At 41.6% G+C, this 19,512-nt stretch overlaps 2 protein-coding genes across 13 annotated transcripts in view; one reads left to right on the top strand and one right to left on the bottom strand.

The window, feature by feature from the left end:
• Window positions 1–19,512, top strand: part of KCNS3 (potassium voltage-gated channel modifier subfamily S member 3) — a 466,063-nt gene that overhangs the window by 316,659 nt on the left and 129,892 nt on the right. The window lies entirely within an intron of this gene.
• The window catches only part of SMC6 (structural maintenance of chromosomes 6), a 38,032-nt gene that overhangs the window by 17,976 nt on the left and 544 nt on the right, over window positions 1–19,512 (bottom strand). For 4 of the 6 annotated variants that reach the window (XR_014561904.1, XR_014561905.1, XM_083730080.1 and 1 more), the window contains exons 2-14: window positions 13,910–14,117; window positions 12,480–12,597; window positions 11,061–11,166; window positions 10,082–10,218; window positions 8,904–8,965; window positions 8,229–8,309; window positions 7,196–7,297; window positions 6,224–6,343; window positions 6,041–6,139; window positions 4,806–4,952; window positions 4,406–4,494; window positions 2,588–2,758; window positions 135–313 (exon numbers count right to left, since the gene is read on the bottom strand). Coding sequence is in view for 4 of the 6 variants with exons in the window: in XM_083730080.1 (XP_083586206.1) it covers window positions 135–313; window positions 2,588–2,758; window positions 4,406–4,494; window positions 4,806–4,952; window positions 6,041–6,139; window positions 6,224–6,343; window positions 7,196–7,297; window positions 8,229–8,309; window positions 8,904–8,965; window positions 10,082–10,218; window positions 11,061–11,166; window positions 12,480–12,597; window positions 13,910–14,050 (1,552 nt within the window). In the remaining 2 variants the exon portion in view is untranslated. Of the gene's footprint in view, window positions 1–134; window positions 314–2,587; window positions 2,759–4,405; window positions 4,495–4,805; window positions 4,953–6,040; window positions 6,140–6,223; window positions 6,344–7,195; window positions 7,298–8,228; window positions 8,310–8,903; window positions 8,966–10,081; window positions 10,219–11,060; window positions 11,167–12,479; window positions 12,598–13,909; window positions 14,118–15,289; window positions 15,415–18,278; window positions 18,460–19,512 lie in introns of those variants that run through there. The other 2 variants (XM_083730081.1, XM_083730082.1) reach the window with 2 other exon arrangements.

Below are 19,512 nucleotides of genomic sequence, written 5' to 3' on the forward strand. Positions count from 1 at the left end.
CGTACATCAAGAAATCACAAAGTTTACTATTTCTATTTCAGGATCAAATCTGAGAACCATTAAAATTGTGATGCAGTACCCATAGTCTACTTTCCAATGTTTAAAAATTATTTACAAGGAGAATTATAAATTACCTACGGGTCCTAATGGTTTGTATTTAAACTGCCCCTGCTGGTGAGCCTCTTCAATTGCTTTACAGAGCTTTGGCATATAGTGTCCAAACCTTTTCAGTTGATCTGTTTTACTCTCCTTTAACTCTTTTAGCTGTCGTTGCTGAGAATCCAATATTTTCTTCAGTTCCAATTCTTCCTTCCTAAAACAACAAAAAAGCTACTGAAATATCATGCATTATTATTAAGGCCTAGTCCATTTTCTAGAAATAGGTAGCCTTTTTCACACCACCTGATTGCTTATAAGGTACAATTGCTTTAGCAGGGCTTCCAAGTCAATCATTGATTCCCTTTATTTGTATGCCACCTTTCCACACACAAAATCAAGCTCAGTGACTTGTAACAAAGAAACAGGGTTGTATTTCAAGCAAACTATGCCTATGCTACCACTCAGTGGATTTGTAACTGGCTGACTGACCGAACCCAAAGGGTGCTCATCAATGGTTCCTCTTCATCCTGGAGAAGAGTGACTAGTGGGGTGCCACAGGGTTCTGTCTTGGGCCCGGTCTTATTCAACATCTTTATCAATGACTTGGATGATGGACTCTAGGGCATCCTGATCAAATTTTCAGATGACACCAAACTGGGAGGGGTGGCTAACACCCCAGAGGACAGGATCACACTTCAAAATGACAGATTAGAGAACTGGGCCAAAATAAACAAGATGAATTTTAACAGGGAGAAATGTAAAGTATTGCACTTGGGCAAAAAAAAATGAGAGGCACAAAAATGAGAGGTGACGCCTGGCTTGAGAGCAGTACATGTGAAAAGGATCTAGGAGTCTTGGTTGACCACAAACTTGACATGAGCCAACAGTGTGACGCGGCAGCTAAAAAAGCCAATGCAATTCTGGGCTGCATCAATAGGAGTATAGCATCTAGATCAAGGGAAGTAATAGTGCCACTGTATTCTGCTCTGGTCAGACCTCACCTGGAGTACTGTGTCCAGTTCTAGGCACCACAGTTCAAGAAGGACACTGACAAACTGGAAAGTGTCCAGAGGAGGGCAACCAAAATGGTCAAAGGCCTGGAAACGATGCCTTATGAGGAACGGCTAAGGGAGCTGGGCATGTTTAGTCTGGAGAAGAGGAGGTTAAGGGGTGATATGATAGCCATGTTCAAATATATAAAAGGATGTCACATAGAGGAGGGAGAAAGGTTGTTTTCTGCTGCTCCAGAGAAGCAGACACGGAGCAATGGATCCAAACTACAAGAAAGAAGATTCCACCTAAACATTAGGAAGAACTTCCTGAAAGTAAGAGCTGTTCGACAGTGGAATTTGCTGCCAAGGAGTGTGGTGGAGTCTCCTTCTTTGGAGGTCTTTAAGCAGAGGCTTGACAACCATATGTCAGGATGCTCTGATGGTGTTTCCTGCTTGGCAGGGGGTTGGACTCGATGGCCCTTGTGGTCTCTTCCAACTCTATGATTCTATGATTCAAACACTACAAAAACAATTTCATAGTAACATAGCAAAACAAAAGTAGAACATACAAACAAGCACATTTGAATACTATTAATATGCAGTCATACCTTCCCGAATGGCTTCGATTTGTTGTCAAACAAATCGGCTTCTGCAAGCTGCAAAACTGGAAGTGTTCCAGTTTGCGAACGTTTTTTGGAAGCTGAATGTCCAACGCAGCTTCCGTTTGAGTGCAGGAAGCTCCTGCAGCCAATCAGAAGCTGTGCCTTAGTTTTTGAACAGTTTTGGGAGTCAAATGGACTCCCAGAACGGATTAAGCTCGAGAACCAAGGTTTCACCGTAACAAGATTAAGTAAACAACATGCCACATCCAATGACCAAAATAAGGGAGCTTCATTTCTGTATGTTTAGCCTGAAAAAGAAGCAACTGAGAGGAAATAGCCATCTTCAAATATCTAAAAGGGCTGTCACATGGAAGATGGAGAAAGCTTGTTTTCTTCTGCTCTTGACAGTAAGTCCCAAACCAATGGCTTCAATTTACAAGAAAGAAGATTCCACCTAATCATCAGGAAGATGTTTGCAAAACTGCAAGCCATTTGTATTTAATAACACATTCTCCAAATTGGTACCTTGGGTGCCCTTCTGCAGAGGAAGCTTATAAAATAACTGTTTCTGTTGTTTCTCATTTGTTTAAAAAAAGATGTGTTTGTTTGCAAAGTGGGATGTCAGATGTCTTTACCAAAAAGGCAATCGCCTCTACCCCTTGAAGAAAAACAACAGGGAACTGAAACTGAAACGATCCCTTGTCCCTTCCCAAAGCTAACCAAGAACGAGTTGAACATACATGCTTCTCCTCAGACAAATATGCCCGGCAGGAGAGAGCTGAATGAAGGTGCTAGCTGTGGTCCACAGAGCAAGAAAAATAAATGCTCAGAAGCCCAACTTATAGCACAAAACACAAATCAAGTAATAACCACAGTTACATCTCATAAACTTACTTAAGCCTCACAGCCTCTTCCTTGTATGTTTTTATAGCCTCTTGAAACTGCTTTATTTGGTTATCATTTGATTCTTCTTGATCAAGAAGTGTCCTTAACTGCTCTTCCTTAGCTGCTCGTTCAATTCTTGCTTGTTTTTCCAATGTCTCAGGCTCCGAAATTTGTTCAGCACTGCAACATCATGCAAACCAAACAGTATTATATTAAAGAGCTGCTCTGGAGGAATACTTTTGTGACATACACCTTTCCTTTGGGGCAGCTCTTATGCATGCAGCATTTGAGTTTAATCAAAACTGGCTAGCCACAGTTTCACACTTGCATTTTAAAATAAACACGAATATAGATTCTAAGGCTGCATTTATATATTTTTTAAATCCCACAGAGACTTATGTTATTTACCATTCTCTGAACAAAAGGCAGCAGCATGTACTTTTCTACCTGCTTTTAGCAAAGCAGGTAGATTAATTTTATAATTATTATTTATACATCACTCTTTGCATCTTAGAGACATCTTTCTGCCTGCAAGGAATATACACTCTAAATAGAAAATGGGGAAAACAGAGAGAGGAAACAGGGCAAGGAGGATAAAGTGGGCAGATTTATATTTGATAAAGTCTACCACCAAAGGTTTCAGAGTACACGTAGCTGTTATACAAAATGACACATCCTCTTATGGATCAGCAAGCGATGAACAAGTAGAAGAAAGGAGGGGGAGACAGAAAATTATCACAAAGAAGTAAGCAGCTAGCCCCCGCACTGATCTTTATTAGAGATCAGTGCTATTTAAGATGCTTATACATTTATCTAGATTCCAGTGGAGTAACCAATTTTTAAAGATCTTTACAACCCAAGCAGCAAAGGGCTCCAAAAGGGTATTTCCAAAGTGACTGAATGGGCAACAAATAGCAAATGAGACTGTGTAAATAAAAGTAAGGTGCTGTTCATGGGGGGAGGGGCACCCTAGCTTCACATCTATGCTGATGGATCTGAGCAACTGAGAACTTGTGGTTCTGGTGGCTAGTCCAGTAGCAGTTGTAAAATAATAATAATATGAATAATAATAATAAAGGGCTTCTCTGGGAGATTTGTCCAATTGACAGATCATAGTACCATTATACACATAGTGTTGCAGCATTTGGAATAATGCTAAAGTACTAGTTACTCAATATCAAAAAGGGTATTTTAAATACAGAAAAGGAAAACCAAAATGGTCAAGTGATTGTGGCACTTCTAAAAAGAAAAGCTAGCATCTCCAACTTTTTAATTCATAAAAAAGTTAAGTGAGGGGGTCCTCATAAGGGTTTTCTTTTTTCTTTAATGAAGCAAGGATGCAAAAAGCATTTAAGGAGGAGTTTCTGCATGATGCAGAAGTGGCAATGAGGCTTCTGACAAAAAATAATTATCTGAAGATGGACATTAATGATTTTGCAGTGAAGTTTCTAAAATAGAAGAGAAGACAGCCAGATAGAAGACTGGAGTAGTCAAGGTGTGAGATAACCAGAGCACAGTTTTAGCGGAGTTTAATAAGTAGTTTAATAAACTTAGTATAATTAAGTTTAATAAGCTGATATATACTCAAGAGATAAAAAAAGGTTGCTTATAATAAATTTCAATTCTCTGTTTTCAACTTGGTCAGTCTTATTTAAACATAAAGTGAACTTTTAGGAAATTATCGTTAACATAGAGATGTTTCAATTTCTTGTTTGTCATTACATGTTTCTTACAGAGAAATATGTATATATAGTGGTTTGGGGTAACAAAATGCCAGTTTACTCACTTCTCTTTTTGATACAACATATTTAGAAAATGAAACATTACCTGGTCTTCAGTTCCTCAATTTTTTTGCAAAGCTGTTCATGGTCTTTCACCAAGCGTTTCAATTCATTTTGAGACCGATTATATGCAGCCTTAGACAAGGAAAACAAAACTGTGGTGAACAACTGAGTGGAACAAACTTACAGCAGAGATTGACAAAAATATCATAGCTGAAGAGCAACTTCAATCTGTTATTTCTTCTGCCTTTTTTGAAATTATACTCATTTGACCTATTACTCTGCTTTCATGCTTTTTACAATTCAAGACACTCAACTCTGCTGATAAAAGAATCTGTGTGTCTGATTTCAGTGCAGATCTGCACAAATCACTAAAGTATGCCTAGACCACTAGTGTGTGGCAAATTCTTACAGAACTTCTAAGTCTGAACTTTACATCCACAAACCTCTGCATCATTCTTTGCTCTTCTTTTAGATAGAACGTCTGCTTTCAAAGCAGCACATGATGGTTCTAATGCCTGAGCTTCTTCCGTTATCTTCTCTAGCTTGTCTTGCATAGTTCTGTGTTTTCCTTCTGCATCTTTTACCTTAGTCTGAAAAGACAAAACAATCAGAAATCTCATTATACCAGGGAAATTAGGTGAATGTGCAGAGACTGATCTAAAGGAAGTTGAGACAAATCAGCCACGACTTGGAACGGGAGAAAGGGTCAGCAGTTTACAGATGAAGTATGATCACCTTTTACTTTCCAGACAACACTTCATTCTGAATTTCATTAACATAATGTCAGGCCTCTGGTTTTAACTGGGAACCTTACAGCTGAGCCTAGTACAAACTGATGGGCAGCCTAGCACTGTGAGTACTTCAATCTTGGAGTCTTCTGACACAAAGGAGGGCCAGGGTATCCATCCCAGCCCCCTTGGGCAAGATGAAGCCCCTGGCAAAAATACCAGGAAGATGTTCTTGCCCTCTTCTGATCAACTAAGCAGCATCGTATCCAAGCTACACTTTAGGTTCTGGCCAGGGACGGCAGCCAACCAGAGGTGGTTTGGGTAGACCTATCGATGGCTTTGGCCTGGCCGTGGTATCCCCTCTTGACCAAATGGTTGTCTCAACTTGGCTTCATTAAAGGACACATGTAAACAAAAAAATCAGCTCGAATGCCAAATATTACAGGGCAGTAATAGGAACACTGAATTATTTTCTACAAAATATTTGTTGATCATTTATTAGATTATATACAAAGCCGATCAAAGCTGACACGTAACTCAAAGTAACTCAAAACTGAGATATTTGCTTCTCCAGTCTTTTAAATGCAATTTACGTATATGAGAAAGCTCACAAGTAGCACACATTTAATTAGATGGCCAAATAGCTCATGCAAGGGCATTCATGTGGACCTGGACAAAAGCATCTGTTCTTTCTTCTTGTGATCCTTGCATGAAGGCTAAGGCTTTGATGAGAAGTGACAATAAAGCAGATTGCTTAACAGATCTGACATTTTGTGATGCAGTCTCAGAAGACACCAGTCACACTAACCTATTTTTTAAAGTGTACAGGTAAGATTTTAAAACTGGCTGTGTTAGTCTCGCCAAGTCATGAAAGAAACAAAAACAATGCTTCACTTGAACAAGAGAATCAAAGCAATTCAAGTCAGTATTTGCAATGAATGCATATATACCTGCCATTCTTTCACTTTCTCAACAAATTTTCCAGTTCTTGCTTCTAGAGCACCAATATCATCTCTGAGTGTTTCAGCTTCATTTTCAGTGTCTCTCACCTAAAATGTAAGATTAATGTAAGCATCACACAATAAATATCACACAATTTAAACCCATATATAGGTACTGAAACAACAAATTACCATTGCCCAAGCTATTTGGTGCTGTAACTTCTTCAGTTCATTCTGCATTTCACTCACAAAAGCAATACTTTTGTAACGATCCTCCTTCTCCAAACAACGCTTCCGAAGTTCTTCAAGATACTAAGGAGAGACACAAAATGTTGTTGGAGATGACAGCAGTACAGATACTAGGACCATTTCTTAGTGTTTACTAGGGACAGAAGAAACCCAGAGGAGCTGTCTAGGAAGCTCAGTATCAGATTATGTATGTTACTAAATGTTTTACTGCATCTGTGCATTGTGTCTTTAAGTTGCAGTTGTGTTTTTACAAAATCATTTGTATGAGATTCTGTTGTAATTGCTTTTGCTTGTTTGCACAAAATCTTTAACAAAATAGTATATATTTTTTAAAAGTGACTATGGTGCTTCATGAAGCATAAATCAGCGTTAGGAATTTATTTTGTAGGACTAAAAGGTAAAGATAAAGGAACCCTGACAGTTAAGTCCCGTTGCAGATGATTCTAGGGTTGTGGCGCTCATCTCGCTTTACAGGCTGAGGGAGCTGGCATTTGTCTGCAGACAGTTTTTCTGGGTCATGTGGCCAGCATGACTAAGCCACTTCTGCTGCAACAGAACACCGAAACCAGAGCAACGCACGGAAACGCCGTTTACCTTCCCGGCAGAGCAGTACCTATTTATCTACTTGCACTTTTTTTGGCATGCTTTCAAACTGCTAGGTTGACAGGAGCTGGGACTGAGCAACGGAAGGTCACCCTGTCATGGGGATTCAGACTGCCTACCTTCTGATCGGCATGCCCAAGAGGCTCAATGGTTTAGACCATAGCACCACCCTTGTCCCTTCTTTTTATAGGGCTACTGGTCTTATTTTAGCACTTCTCAGTGAACCTAGAACCAGTATGAAAGGCTGGGGGAGGTGGAGTTTCACAGTCCAGTATGTGGGCCTGGGAGACATAACATTACTGTTTATAATACCTTTGCTCCTTGTTCAATCTGATCATGAGTTCTTGCTTTGGTTTCCATAATGTATGCATAATCTTCTTTCATCTGCTCCAACTGTGTTGCCTTCATAAAGAACTAATGCAAGAAAACACAAGTTCATGTTCTATAACTGACTTTCTAAAAGACTAAGAATTATGAATGCAGTCCATTTATACTTACACATTTCATTAAAGGCCTAGTTACCCACTACACCCACGTCACTCAACGTGTGCACGATAAGAACATAAAGAAGCAGCACTATGGCTATCCACTGAATGTAAATTTTGTGCATGCTTCCAATATACTCACCAAGCCCTTCAAGCTGCTCAAGATCTGAATAAGAAGAGCACGCATGGACTTTCCATTCCTTAGAGTGGTGTGCTGTGCTTCTCAAAACAAGGAAGAGTCATGTCCAATGGATTTGTTGGTACAGTGGTACCTCGCAAGGCGAAATGAATTCATTCTGCAAGTTTTTTCGTCTTGCGAATTTTTCGTCTTGCGAAGCATGGATTGCCAGACGAGGTCTGCGTGCAAGGCCTTGGAAACAAACTTGCAAGACGTTTTCGTCTTGCGAAGCAAGCCCATAAGGAAATTCGCCTTGCGAAGCAACTCAAAAAACGAAAAACTCTTTCGTCTTGCGAGTTTTTCATCTTACGAGGCATTCGTCTTGTGAGGTACCACTGTATCTGTTTGTCTCAAGAGACAATGGAGTGTGCTTCCAAGGGTGAAGTCATTAGCAGCACTGAAGTGACCTCCTTGGGGCACAAGCCTAGGCAGTGCGAATGGAGGTCCTGGGCTGCCCAGACAACAAGGCCCCCCTCCCTCGGCTGTGCTGATGTGGTCCAAAGGAAAACAGAACAATATGTTCTGGGCATACTGACAGCTTCTAGGAGGGTGGGGACCAAAGATGGACAAACTACCCCAGAAGAAGCATGACATGTCCCCCACCAGAGGCACTACTCCTCTACTAACACCCCATACACTCCCCAATGGATTACTGACAACATCATATGGTAGTTTTGTTTACCTTGTATTTGTCACCTTCATTTTTAGATTGCAAGAACTGTTTGCTCATTTCCTGAGTGAGTATAGATACAGGATTATCCACCTGCAACAACAAAAGTCACTTACTATTTTGTTTATCTTTGGCAAGTATTTTAGATGTAATATTTAAGTAAGCAGTCACTTGAAATTCAGAAATTCTCTTCAGCATCCATTGCAGGACAAGATAAATTATTATTAAGGTTGTAACAGTATCTCAAGCGTAACGGCTTTCAATTAACTACATAAAAGTTCATGAAGATTTTCCTTTACGGCACCTTTACTATTTTAAGAATTTTGAGAAGTCACAAACAGCTCACAGAAGCAGGATGTCAGAAGAGCTTTAACGGGCAAGTTTGTTTTTAAAATGCAAATGCAACTTCCACATAACCATTGGCCACAATCCAGAGAACTACACTGCAAACAGTATGCCCAGAAGAACCTTTTCACAATACACTCAGTCACTACCACCCAAAACCAGTTTCTCGTGATGCACACAAAGTTGCTATAAGAGTTTGAGCATAGGGGCTTCAATTCAAGGAGGGGAGGAATCATAAGCTGCAGTAACTGGCTACACACCCTTAAGCAAAGAGCATCAAAACAATTTTTTTTAAAATCATATATTAGGTGTATATGTAGAAGTAAACAAATTTAGACTTACCTGGATATTAAAGTGATCTAGGATGGCAGTTAATTCTTCCTTCTTGGATGAAATTATGGCACCTGAATATAAAAGTGAGAATAAACCATAATCAGATTTTTAAAATTACTACGTAACACCAATTAAATTATACCACTGAGGTTGGGGGGCAAATCAACTCTCTGGCTGTGGCTCCAGCCAGGACAACTAATGTACCGTGGAAAGCACTGTTGCTTTTTTATGAACTTGTACTGTAAAAGCAGAGGAGGGGCCAGAGGAGCTTGCTCTGCAGCTACTGCCAAGGCTTTCTCCTATTATGTTATCACTTGTTTATGTTTAGCAAGGCAGTGGATTTCTACACTTTCCCCTTCCTCTGTGAAGTCATAACAAAGGGGGGTAGGGCATGGCACCAGAGGGAGACATGCAAAGCAAGAAAACGTAAGTGGGAGACAGAAGGTGACTTGAAGGAACAAAATTGAAAGGCCTTTTTTAATTAAACAACAGCAAAAGTGCATGATAGGGGAAAGAATAGAGAAGACGACTCGCACCAAGGATGACAATCTGACAAAAAGAAGAAGAGAAACAATCCTGAGTTTTCCTAGTGTGCCCCTTTAAGAAATTGTTTGAGCTTCCCTATGTACAATTTAGATTAAAACTGATGTAATACTAATGATCAGGCTGGGGCATGCAGATGGACTAGTAACATTGACAGGGAAGCCTGAGGAGTGAAAAACCAGGCCAATCCTTCTGACTTATTACTATGCCTATAACGTCGTGGTAGACACCAGTATAATGCAGACACAATCCTATCATTACTCTTGCTAATGCCGAAGCAAGCCAAAGCAGTCCAACAAAAAAAATATTGAGCAGTACAAGGTATCTGCATGCTCATTTATACTAACATTTACAAGAGGATACAGGAGGCTCACAACTTATGTGGGGGTTACGTTCCAGGGATCGTGCCTAAAATTGCAGAGTCAATAGGTTCAATGTCAGGTAGGATTGCCAACTTCATTTTTCCCAGAACCCCACCCCCTTTTTCATTTTGTTCAAAAAAATGCCATGCAGGTAAGCCTGAATGCATACAAGTTAAATGCACACAAACTATGGGATTACTGTATGTAAGAAAGAAGGCAGCTCACCTCACGTTTCTTCTAAAAATAGAGCTTCTTTGAATACTTCATAAAAATTAAAAGTACCTGTGCTGCTTTTCAGTTTGTAATTACGATGTCCTTCCAAGTTTATGCGTTGACTGATGGTGATAGAGTCACCATACTGCTGTGGTTTAAACGCATCTTCACCTCGGTTTCGCAGCGTTATTGAAACATCTGCAGAACTGAAGACAAAAAATGAGCTGATTTTAATTCACATGTAAATTCAAGAAATTATCTTTTTAACCAAGTTCAAGGTGTTGCCAGTAGCATATAAAGCCCTTAACAACTTGCAACCAGGTCACCTATGAGATTGCCTTACCCAACATGTGCCCACTAGACTGCTTCAATCGGCAGAATTGGCAATACTACAGGTGCCACATTAGACCCATTCCGCAGCTGTAAGGTGTGGCAGCACCTGCACTTTGGAACTCCCTGCCTCTTGAGATCAAGCAGGCACCTTCACTGTACTCTTTCTGGTGCCTGCTACAAACATTCTTGTTTAGACAAGCCTACCCAGGAGTTTAGAAGTTGAGGAGATTTTAATCTGTTTTAGTATTTTAACTTTTTGTATGTTTAAAAGCATGGCTGTGCATTTTTCTTGATTTTATTATCTTTTTGTAAACCGCTTTGTTTCTTTTACAATCAAGCAGCGTATTGTATGAAATAGTAAATAAGTACTCTAAGCCTTATGCCAAGGAAGTTATCATTTTTAATTCATAGTACGCAACACCTTTGTAAAAATGAACACAAATATCAGTAAACAGTGCCCAATGTTTCTAGACCAGGAGGCAGGGTAAGAAAAAAGCATAACCTAACACTCAAGCCGTAACATCTGCAGACTGCAACAATTCCAAGATGGACTGGAGGAGTTGTACAGACTTACGATTAACCTCTCCTGGGAACTAACAAATGGCTGACACTGGCCTCAAAGATTACAGAGTATTTCTGGAGGAACAGGAAATTCTTCCCTCCATCCCTGGTACTGTTCTTACTCGTTCTGCCTTAATACTGGATTTTGACTTACCTCTGTCCATCTTTCACAAATACTTTCAAAGATGTTCCTCGATTTGTCACTGTAGCTTTTCCTCCAAGACCAACCATAAGGGCCGTTAACACAGCACTCTTCCCACCTGAATGAAGCAACATTTATTAAGCTCTTAATAGTTGGCAAGCTATTTTTAAGGCAGCAAAAAATGGCTCTTATTCTTTCTTTCTTTTTTTAAAAAAGACCATTCCTCCCCTTATTTTTCTTTTTTTTAAAAAAGACCATTCCTAAAGAAGCTACTGGGTTATAAAGCATGTGATCACATAACATAAAAACACTCTTGGGTAGAAATAACTCAATGACACTTTTTCTCATGAGAGACTAGCTATAGCTTCAATATTCATTTGTTTCATATTTGCTGCTGTATTGTGAAAATGTGTTGCATTACTGGGTTTTTAATGTACACTTTAATAATGTATTGGTATTAATTGCATCATATAGCTAAATTTTTATTTTTTACAAAAGTGGCCCATACATTTTATGAATACAAGAATTTTGTAACTAGCATTCTCTTAAGTGTTACACAAATATATCGCAGCAAGCCATTGATGGTTCTTTCACATCTCGTGGGTCAGGAGGCCCTGAACCAACTGGAAAAGCTCAACTGAGGAGCATGAGTACATAGTGCTAATGCTTTTTTTGACAGCCACAAAGTGGGCTTTGATGATAACTCAGTGTGTCAACATATTCACTGCAAAATTAGCAAGGTAAAGTTAGAAAATAGAGGATTCTTCTTCTGTTCAATGATTCAATAGAAATAACTGCAAAATAATAAGTAAGATAGATTTCATTAGTGAAATTCAATTGGTTATAAGCTTTTGTGGGAAAGAGCCTAACTGATTGTTTTGCCCTCTTCTGATACAGGCTCAATCTTATTTGTAGGGAGAGAGGAAAAATATGAACAGTAGGGCAAAAAGTCCATGTAATGCAATATAGTTTCTGATAGGCAATGATGTGAAAGAGCATGCCTGAGACTAGAGAGCTACTGTCAGCTACAATGTACAACACTGGACATGACAGTCAAGTCTGACCTGATAAAACAGTTTCTGTGTTCCAAAGAAACGCTTAAATACATATAAGAATAATGACCACTCATAAGAGAGGCTTTCTCTTTTTGATTTGGGGGTTTTCTTTTCCCCCTTCTCCATAATCTTCTGCTGTTCCTTCTCTCCAAGCATCTTATCTCTCATATGTATCTTAGTTACTGTTTGAGAGGTACTAAATTTGCTTCTTTATTGTTTGTAATCTTTTATATGTATTTTATCAGTGTTCTCTTGTGGTTTTTATTCAGAAAAACTGGTATATTAGAAATTGATAAATAAGAAATATGCTACAGAATGAAAGAAATGCCAATATTATAATTTCCCATATGATTTAAAATAATAAATGAAAACTTACTTCCATTATTTCCAACTATAAAATTGACATTGGGTCCAAATTTGAAGGGGCCCAGCATTGAATGGCACATGAAATTCTTCAGCTGGATACTTTCAATTATTCCAACTTCTCCTGACACCTACAGATACATTACAAAGATGTTTAAAACTGATCACCCATCTTTTGTACACAAGCAGAAAGTCACAGACCATCACAACGCTTGCATATTTTTAACAATACCATGGGGTGTCTGAATAATCCTTACTAGCAGAACATTCAGCTCTCATTTGCCATTTCCCCACACAATTAAAGTAGTAGCCTAAATCGCAGATCACAAACTGTGTCCAATGAGTCTCCCTAAAAAACGTGAGCGCAATGGTAAAGCCCAAGAGCAACTAACGAAATATAAAGAGATATTTTGCCTGAAAGTATCCACTTTAGGCCCAGGGATAAGGAAGTTGAGTGAGCAGGTAATAATGAACTCCTGTGCATTTTTGTCACATGCAAGGCAGTTTCAGTCAAGCCACTCTTACCATAATATCTGGTGTTCCATATACAGTACAGTGGTACCTCGGGTTAAGTACTTAATTCGTTCTGGACGTCTGTTCTTAACCTGAAACTGTACTTAACCTGAAGCACCACTTTAGCTAATGGGGCCTCCTGCTGCCGCTGCTGCACGATTTCTGTTCTCATCCTGAAGCAAAGTTCTTAACCCGAGGTAACATTTCTGGGTTAGCGGAGTCTGTAATCTGAAGCGTATGTAACCTGAATCGTATGTAACCCAAGGTACTACTGTACTTGAAAAACTACCTCCTTCCTTACAGATGCTCTGGGGTGCAAAGACTGACCAATGACCAGACTCAGCATAAGGCATCATTCTTAATGGTTTTGAAGAGTTCATTGCACAGAGCATACTCAACTTCCACCCTGCAAGCAGCTAGTCATACATACACTGTGCCATAGTACCCACACCCTTGCTTCTAACCTTTCATTATCTGTTTTTTGTTTACTGGGCTTATTCGGTATGAAAGTTTAAATCTGTAAGATAAAAAAGGGAGAGAGTTGGCTGGCATGGCCTCCTCCTCAAAGGTACTTAACTTTTCTACCCATGGCTAAGTTCCACCAACTTCTGTCGCAGACAGGTGAGAGTTCAACTTTTAAAGCAGGCTCTCAAGTTAATGGAAACTTAAAAGACCCCTGGAAATGGCTATAACAAAAGCTGACAATAAGCGGTAATTAAGGAGATGTAGAAATCTGGCTCCAAGCATGCAATCCCCTATTCCAGCTTTAGTACTTACTATCAGTAGATAGTACTTACCTTCTCCTAGCACAGGTGCTTAACTTACATGTCCCCGTCGTCCCCCCCCCCCCCCCGTGCTTGTCTGATCATCAATAGTTTCATTTTTCTCTCAGGCATAATATAAAACCACATTGTGGGACAAATTGCTTACCGGCTGTGAGTAGTAACCACTGTCACTCTGTAGCTGTGACAACTCCTCTTCGTTAGGGTCATCATCAGAATCAAATGTGGCTTGCCTAGGTCTTTTTTCAGATGATGATGCTGAAAAGCTTCTCTCTTTTCTCTTTGACATATTGGCCTCTACGCTTACAGAAATTCTTTTGGAAATATTTCATCAGAAATCTGGCAAATTTCAGGCGCTGTAATGTTGGGGAAGTGGGGGGAAAGTTAATGAAACTATATAATAAATGTTTCCTTATTTTGTAGTATTCAACGTACAAGCACCCTGGCCAACAAATTAAAATGTAAGGCAAACCCACTCAGTCACCCAGACCAGCCACGCAATCGGACGGGCAAGGGCAATAGAGGGGGAAATGTACAAGCACCCTGGCACAGCCACCAAGGCAGAGGCAGGGGAAGAAAAAACGCACGGGGAGAGAAAATGCACAGTGCAGCGAAGAGAAGAGGGAGAAAGAAAGACAGAGCCACACTCACACTCAGACCTCGCTGGGGGCGGAGAGACCACGTGCTGGGCAAGGGAACAAGCTGCAGCTTAAGAAAGGTAACAGATAAACTGGAGAGCCCACATGCCAGGAGTGGGGGGAAATAGAAGGTTAAATGTAGGTTTTTATACGGAAAAGAGGACACAAGACAGCTTGCGAAAACTAACGCAGATAGCGAACCTGGATGCCTGGGTTTTTAAAAGCAGTAAAGCAATGAGCGCATGCAAGCCTCTTAAATTTAAAAGGCAAGCCAGGAACCAAGAAGCCTCCACACACACACACCCGACTCCAAACGTCATGGCTGAGCTCTTCCCTGCGATGACTCGCAACGAGAAGGCGGAAAATGAGGTGGAATGGCTGGCACAGCAGTAAGTTAAACTGCAAACCACACCCCCTCCAAACCGCCCGGTTGGGCGCTTACCTGTGGGCGTGGTGTGCCAGCCAGATGAGTGGGGCAGGGGGCGTAACGCCCCTTGCGTGACCCAGAAATCACATCGCGCCCACACCTCCCCTCTTGGAGGAGGAGAGGCTTTACTGTAGTTGTTAAGTTTTATTCTGTTAAGAGTATATGCCTGTTAGCCTAACCTCCCTCTACATTTTGTGGGGGTTAAATGAAAAGAACCATGTATGCCACCTTGTGCTCCTTGGAGAAAAAGGTGAAATATAAATGCAATTAACAAATAATAAAAAAGCAGATTTCATAAGCCTGCACTTTCCAGCTTTAAACCAAAGGAATTTTCCTTTGATTGCCATATTGGAGTAACTGAACATTACTTCTAAGTAAATATGCAGAAAATTAGGCTGCTTGGTTTTTTAAAAATTTATGCTTTATAATGGAGATGCCAATAATTTAAATTATCATTTTTTACCTGGCATGTGTTCTTGCACTTTTTCCTTTTGTAATGTACACTCCATGGTTCTCATATTAAGCCTTTGGTTCTATTGTATCACAACTTCCTTGGCACTGAAATACGCAATACAGTACCTTGCACTGAATATCTAGATAGGATATTTAGATACTGAATATCTACAGCCAGAGCAACATGGACAGGCAGAGTCCATGAATGCCCCACCACCTCTCTTACATGGGCCAATGAGCCAGCACTTAAGCTGCCTCGAGGAGCCTGACCATGTGAGGGTTTATTAACTAAACAGAAAATGAGCCTTGCATCCTGGTTTTGCATGAGCAAGCAAAGGCTGCTATGAGTTAAAATTTTGTTGAAAGAAATAACTATGCACTCTACACTCTGGATTTGTGTAGTTTACTCCTTATGCCTTTTCTTCTCCTGAAGATCTCCTGAAAGGCAGCAGAGCTTTAGGATATGAGTTTTCCTTCTCCTAGATGGCCAACCTTCCCAGGTTGACAACACACATCTGCCCCTCATGTCCCTCTACAACACATACAGAAACCGCCTTTCCACTGGACCCACTATTGGTCTCATCCACTCAATCTGCCAGAGCCTGTCTTTGCATGTAGGGACAGTCCGTAACTCACTGAGGGTTCGAGACCCATCAGCTACCACCCCCTGGTTTACTACCCATGTATTTTCCTAATTATACCTAAACAAGCCCTTATCAGGTTACAATGCTGGGGGGGGGGGGGGAGACGACTAATGATTAGTGCAGGAAGAACACAGGCATCATGACCAATAGACACTGGCAACCTTATCCTCAGAATTTGCCTAACCCTCTTCTTAAAAATAAATCAATTTTTATTTTCCATTTATATACTTTACAATTATTTTTGAAATTGTAACATTTTCAATTTTGACTCCCTTCCCCCCTTTCTGCAGTTCCTTACATTTATTTTCGTCTTTTCCTGCATACTTCAAATTGCCTTAACTTACTTCTTTTATCTGTCTATTCTAAGATATACCATATATACATACACATACACATTCATACACACACACACATATACACAGTACACATAAAAATATACAAATATATATACATATGCATGTATATATATGTGTGTGTGTGTATACACACACACACACACATATGTACGTGTATGTGTGTGCGTGTGTGTGTGTATGTATGTATGTGTGTGTGTGTATATATATATATATATATATATATATATATATATATATATTTGTGTGTGTATCTAATATATATATATATATATATATATTTGCTTTCGTAGATTTTCACGGGTACAGGAATGCAGGTTTTGGTGTCCTCGGGTGTCTTCCCGTGTAAAAGTTGGGGTGTCTAGGCGACGTTTCGACGAGGTCTCACTCGTCATCTTCAGGCTGGTGCTTTCGGCTTCTTGTTACTGGAACAGAGCGGGATCTCAATGTTTGAGTTCCTATAAATACTGTAGAGGGGGTGTGGTGTCTAGCCTCCAATGTTCTGGGCAGAGAGGAAGTTCCCAGGCTAGTGTGCCTTTTCTTCTTTTGTTCCTTAATTACTTGAGAGATACCTTGAGTGATTTCTTGAGTGATATCCTGAGTACCACTTAGGTGGGTCATTAGGTGTGGATTAGTTGCTAAAGTCTTTGTGTCTTGACCTCTTGAACTTTGTGAAGAGTTTTCCTGAGAAGATGGCTGTATTGCACTTAGTTGTGCTTTGGCTTGGCTTCGTGTATAGGGGCGAGCTGTGGTTTTGTGGCTTGTGTCAGCCAGATCTGTGTAGGGATTGCAGGGGGGTGCAGCATCCGGAGGTGCCACCATGGATTGGCTACTGGATGGTGTCAGTAATTCATCTGTGGAGAGGGTCTGGGTTTGGGTCTGGTGTGGTTGATTGGTGTTGGCGTTCTGTGTGCCTCTGGATCTGGTGTCAGTTTTTGTGGGGAGGGCTAATTTCCAGATGTCTGGCAAGCGGGATGTGTCGTCAAATTGCTCTTTAACACGGAACATCACCACAAGAGAATAATCATGGAAGCCATCGAGATAGAGAAACACCCTCACAACATGAACAAGCGTGACGACACATCCCGCTTGCCAGACATCTGGAAATTAGCCCTCCCCACAAAAACTGACACCAGATCCAGAGGCACACAGAACGCCAACACCAATCAACCACACCAGACCCAAACCCAGACCCTCTCCACAGATGAATTACTGACACCATCCAGTAGCCAATCCATGGTGGCACCTCCGGATGCTGCACCCCCCTGCAATCCCTACACAGATCTGGCTGACACAAGCCACAAAACCACAGCTCGCCCCTATACACGAAGCCAAGCCAAAGCACAACTAAGTGCAATACAGCCATCTTCTCAGGAAAACTCTTCACAAAGTTCAAGAGGTCAAGACACAAAGACTTTAGCAACTAATCCACACCTAATGACCCACCTAAGTGGTACTCAGGATATCACTCAAGAAATCACTCAAGGTATCTCTCAAGTAATTAAGGAACAAAAGAAGAAAAGGCACACTAGCCTGGGAACTTCCTCTCTGCCCAGAACATTGGAGGCTAGACACCACACCCCCTCTACAGTATTTATAGGAACTCAAACATTGAGATCCCGCTCTGTTCCAGTAACAAGAAGCCGAAAGCACCAGCCTGAAGATGACGAGTGAGACCTCGTCGAAACGTCGCCTAGACACCCCAACTTTTACACGGGAAGACACCCGAGGACACCAAAACCTGCATTCCTGTACCCGTGAAAATCTACGAAAGCATATATATATATATATATGTGTGTGTGTGTGTGTGTGTGTATATATAATTGGCAGGGACGCGGGTGACGCTGTGGGTAAAACCTCAGCGCCTAGGACTTGCCGATCGTCAGGTCAGCGGTTCAATTCCCCGCAGCAGGGTGCGCTCCCGTCTTTCGGTCCCAGTGCCTGCCAACCTAGCAGTTCGAAAGCACCCCCGGGTGCAAGTAGATAAATAGGGACCGCATACTAGCAGGAAGGTAAACGGCGTTTCCGTGTGCTGCGCTGGCTCGCCAGATGCAGCTTCGTCACGCTGGCCACATGACTCGGAAGTGTCTGCGGACAACGCTGGCCCCCGGCCTCTTAAGCAAGATGGGAGCGCAACCCCAGAGTCGGACACGACTGGCCCGTATGGGCAGGGGTACCTTTACCTTTTTATGTACAGTGGTGCCCCGCAAGACGAACGCCTCGCAAGACGGAAAACCCGCTAGACGAAAGGGTTTTCCGTTTTGGAGGCGCTTCGCAAAACGAATTTCCCTATGGGCTTCCTTCGCAAGACGAAAGCCCATACGGAAATCTCCGGGACAGCGGGGAAGCGCAGTGCGTCTTTCCCACTGTCCTCGGACGTCCTCCGAAGGCTGGCGATGGGGCGGAGAGCCCTCCTCCCCCCGCCAGGCTTCGGAAGGCTCCTCCGAAGGCTTGCGATGGGGCGGAGAGCCCTCCTCCCCCCGCCAGGCTTCGGAAGGCTCCTCCGAAGGCTGGTGATGGGGCGGAGAGCCCTTCTCCCCCCGCCAGGCTTCGGAAGGCTGCTCCGAAGGCTGGCGGCGGGAGGAGGGTTTTCCTTCCCACCACCAACATTCAGAATGCTGTTCTGAATGTTGGCGGTGGGGAGGAAAAAACCCTCCTCCCACCACAAGCCCCGGGAACAGAGGAGAAGTGCTGTGCGCCTTCCCCTCTGTTCCCATACCTGTGCTGAAGGCTTGCGGTGGGGAGAAAAGCCCTTCTCCGCACCGCCAGCCTGGCAAGCGGTCTCCATAGGAACGCATTAATTGATTTTTAATGCATTTCTATGGGAAACCGTGCTTTGCAAGAAGAAAAACTCGCAAGAAGAAAAAACTTGCGGAACGAATTAATTTCGTCTTGCGAGGCACCACTGTATATAATTAAAAAAACACTGTAGGTTTAACTAATAATCCTGCCCATGTCATAATCTGTTTCCTTTTTGGTAAATACTCAATAAACCACCTCCATTCCTTTCTGTTCTCCCGGTTTCTCATTCTTCTGGCAAGTTTCGCCATTTCCACATACACCATTTCTGCTTCACCAATGGCACATATACCATAACTCGTTACTGTATCCTACCTTCTTTTGTCGTGGCCTTACCCTCTTTTTTAAAAACATCTCAGCCTCTTTCGGAAGCCGCTTCCATAGTTCTAGCTATGCCCTCTTTCTAGTCTGCCCTCCGCCTGACAATACAGTACTCG

The sequence above is a fragment of the Podarcis gaigeae genome (genome assembly GCF_964106915.1).
Source record: "Podarcis gaigeae genome assembly, chromosome: 3".
In the NCBI taxonomy this organism is placed as follows: Eukaryota; Metazoa; Chordata; class Lepidosauria; order Squamata; family Lacertidae; genus Podarcis; species Podarcis gaigeae.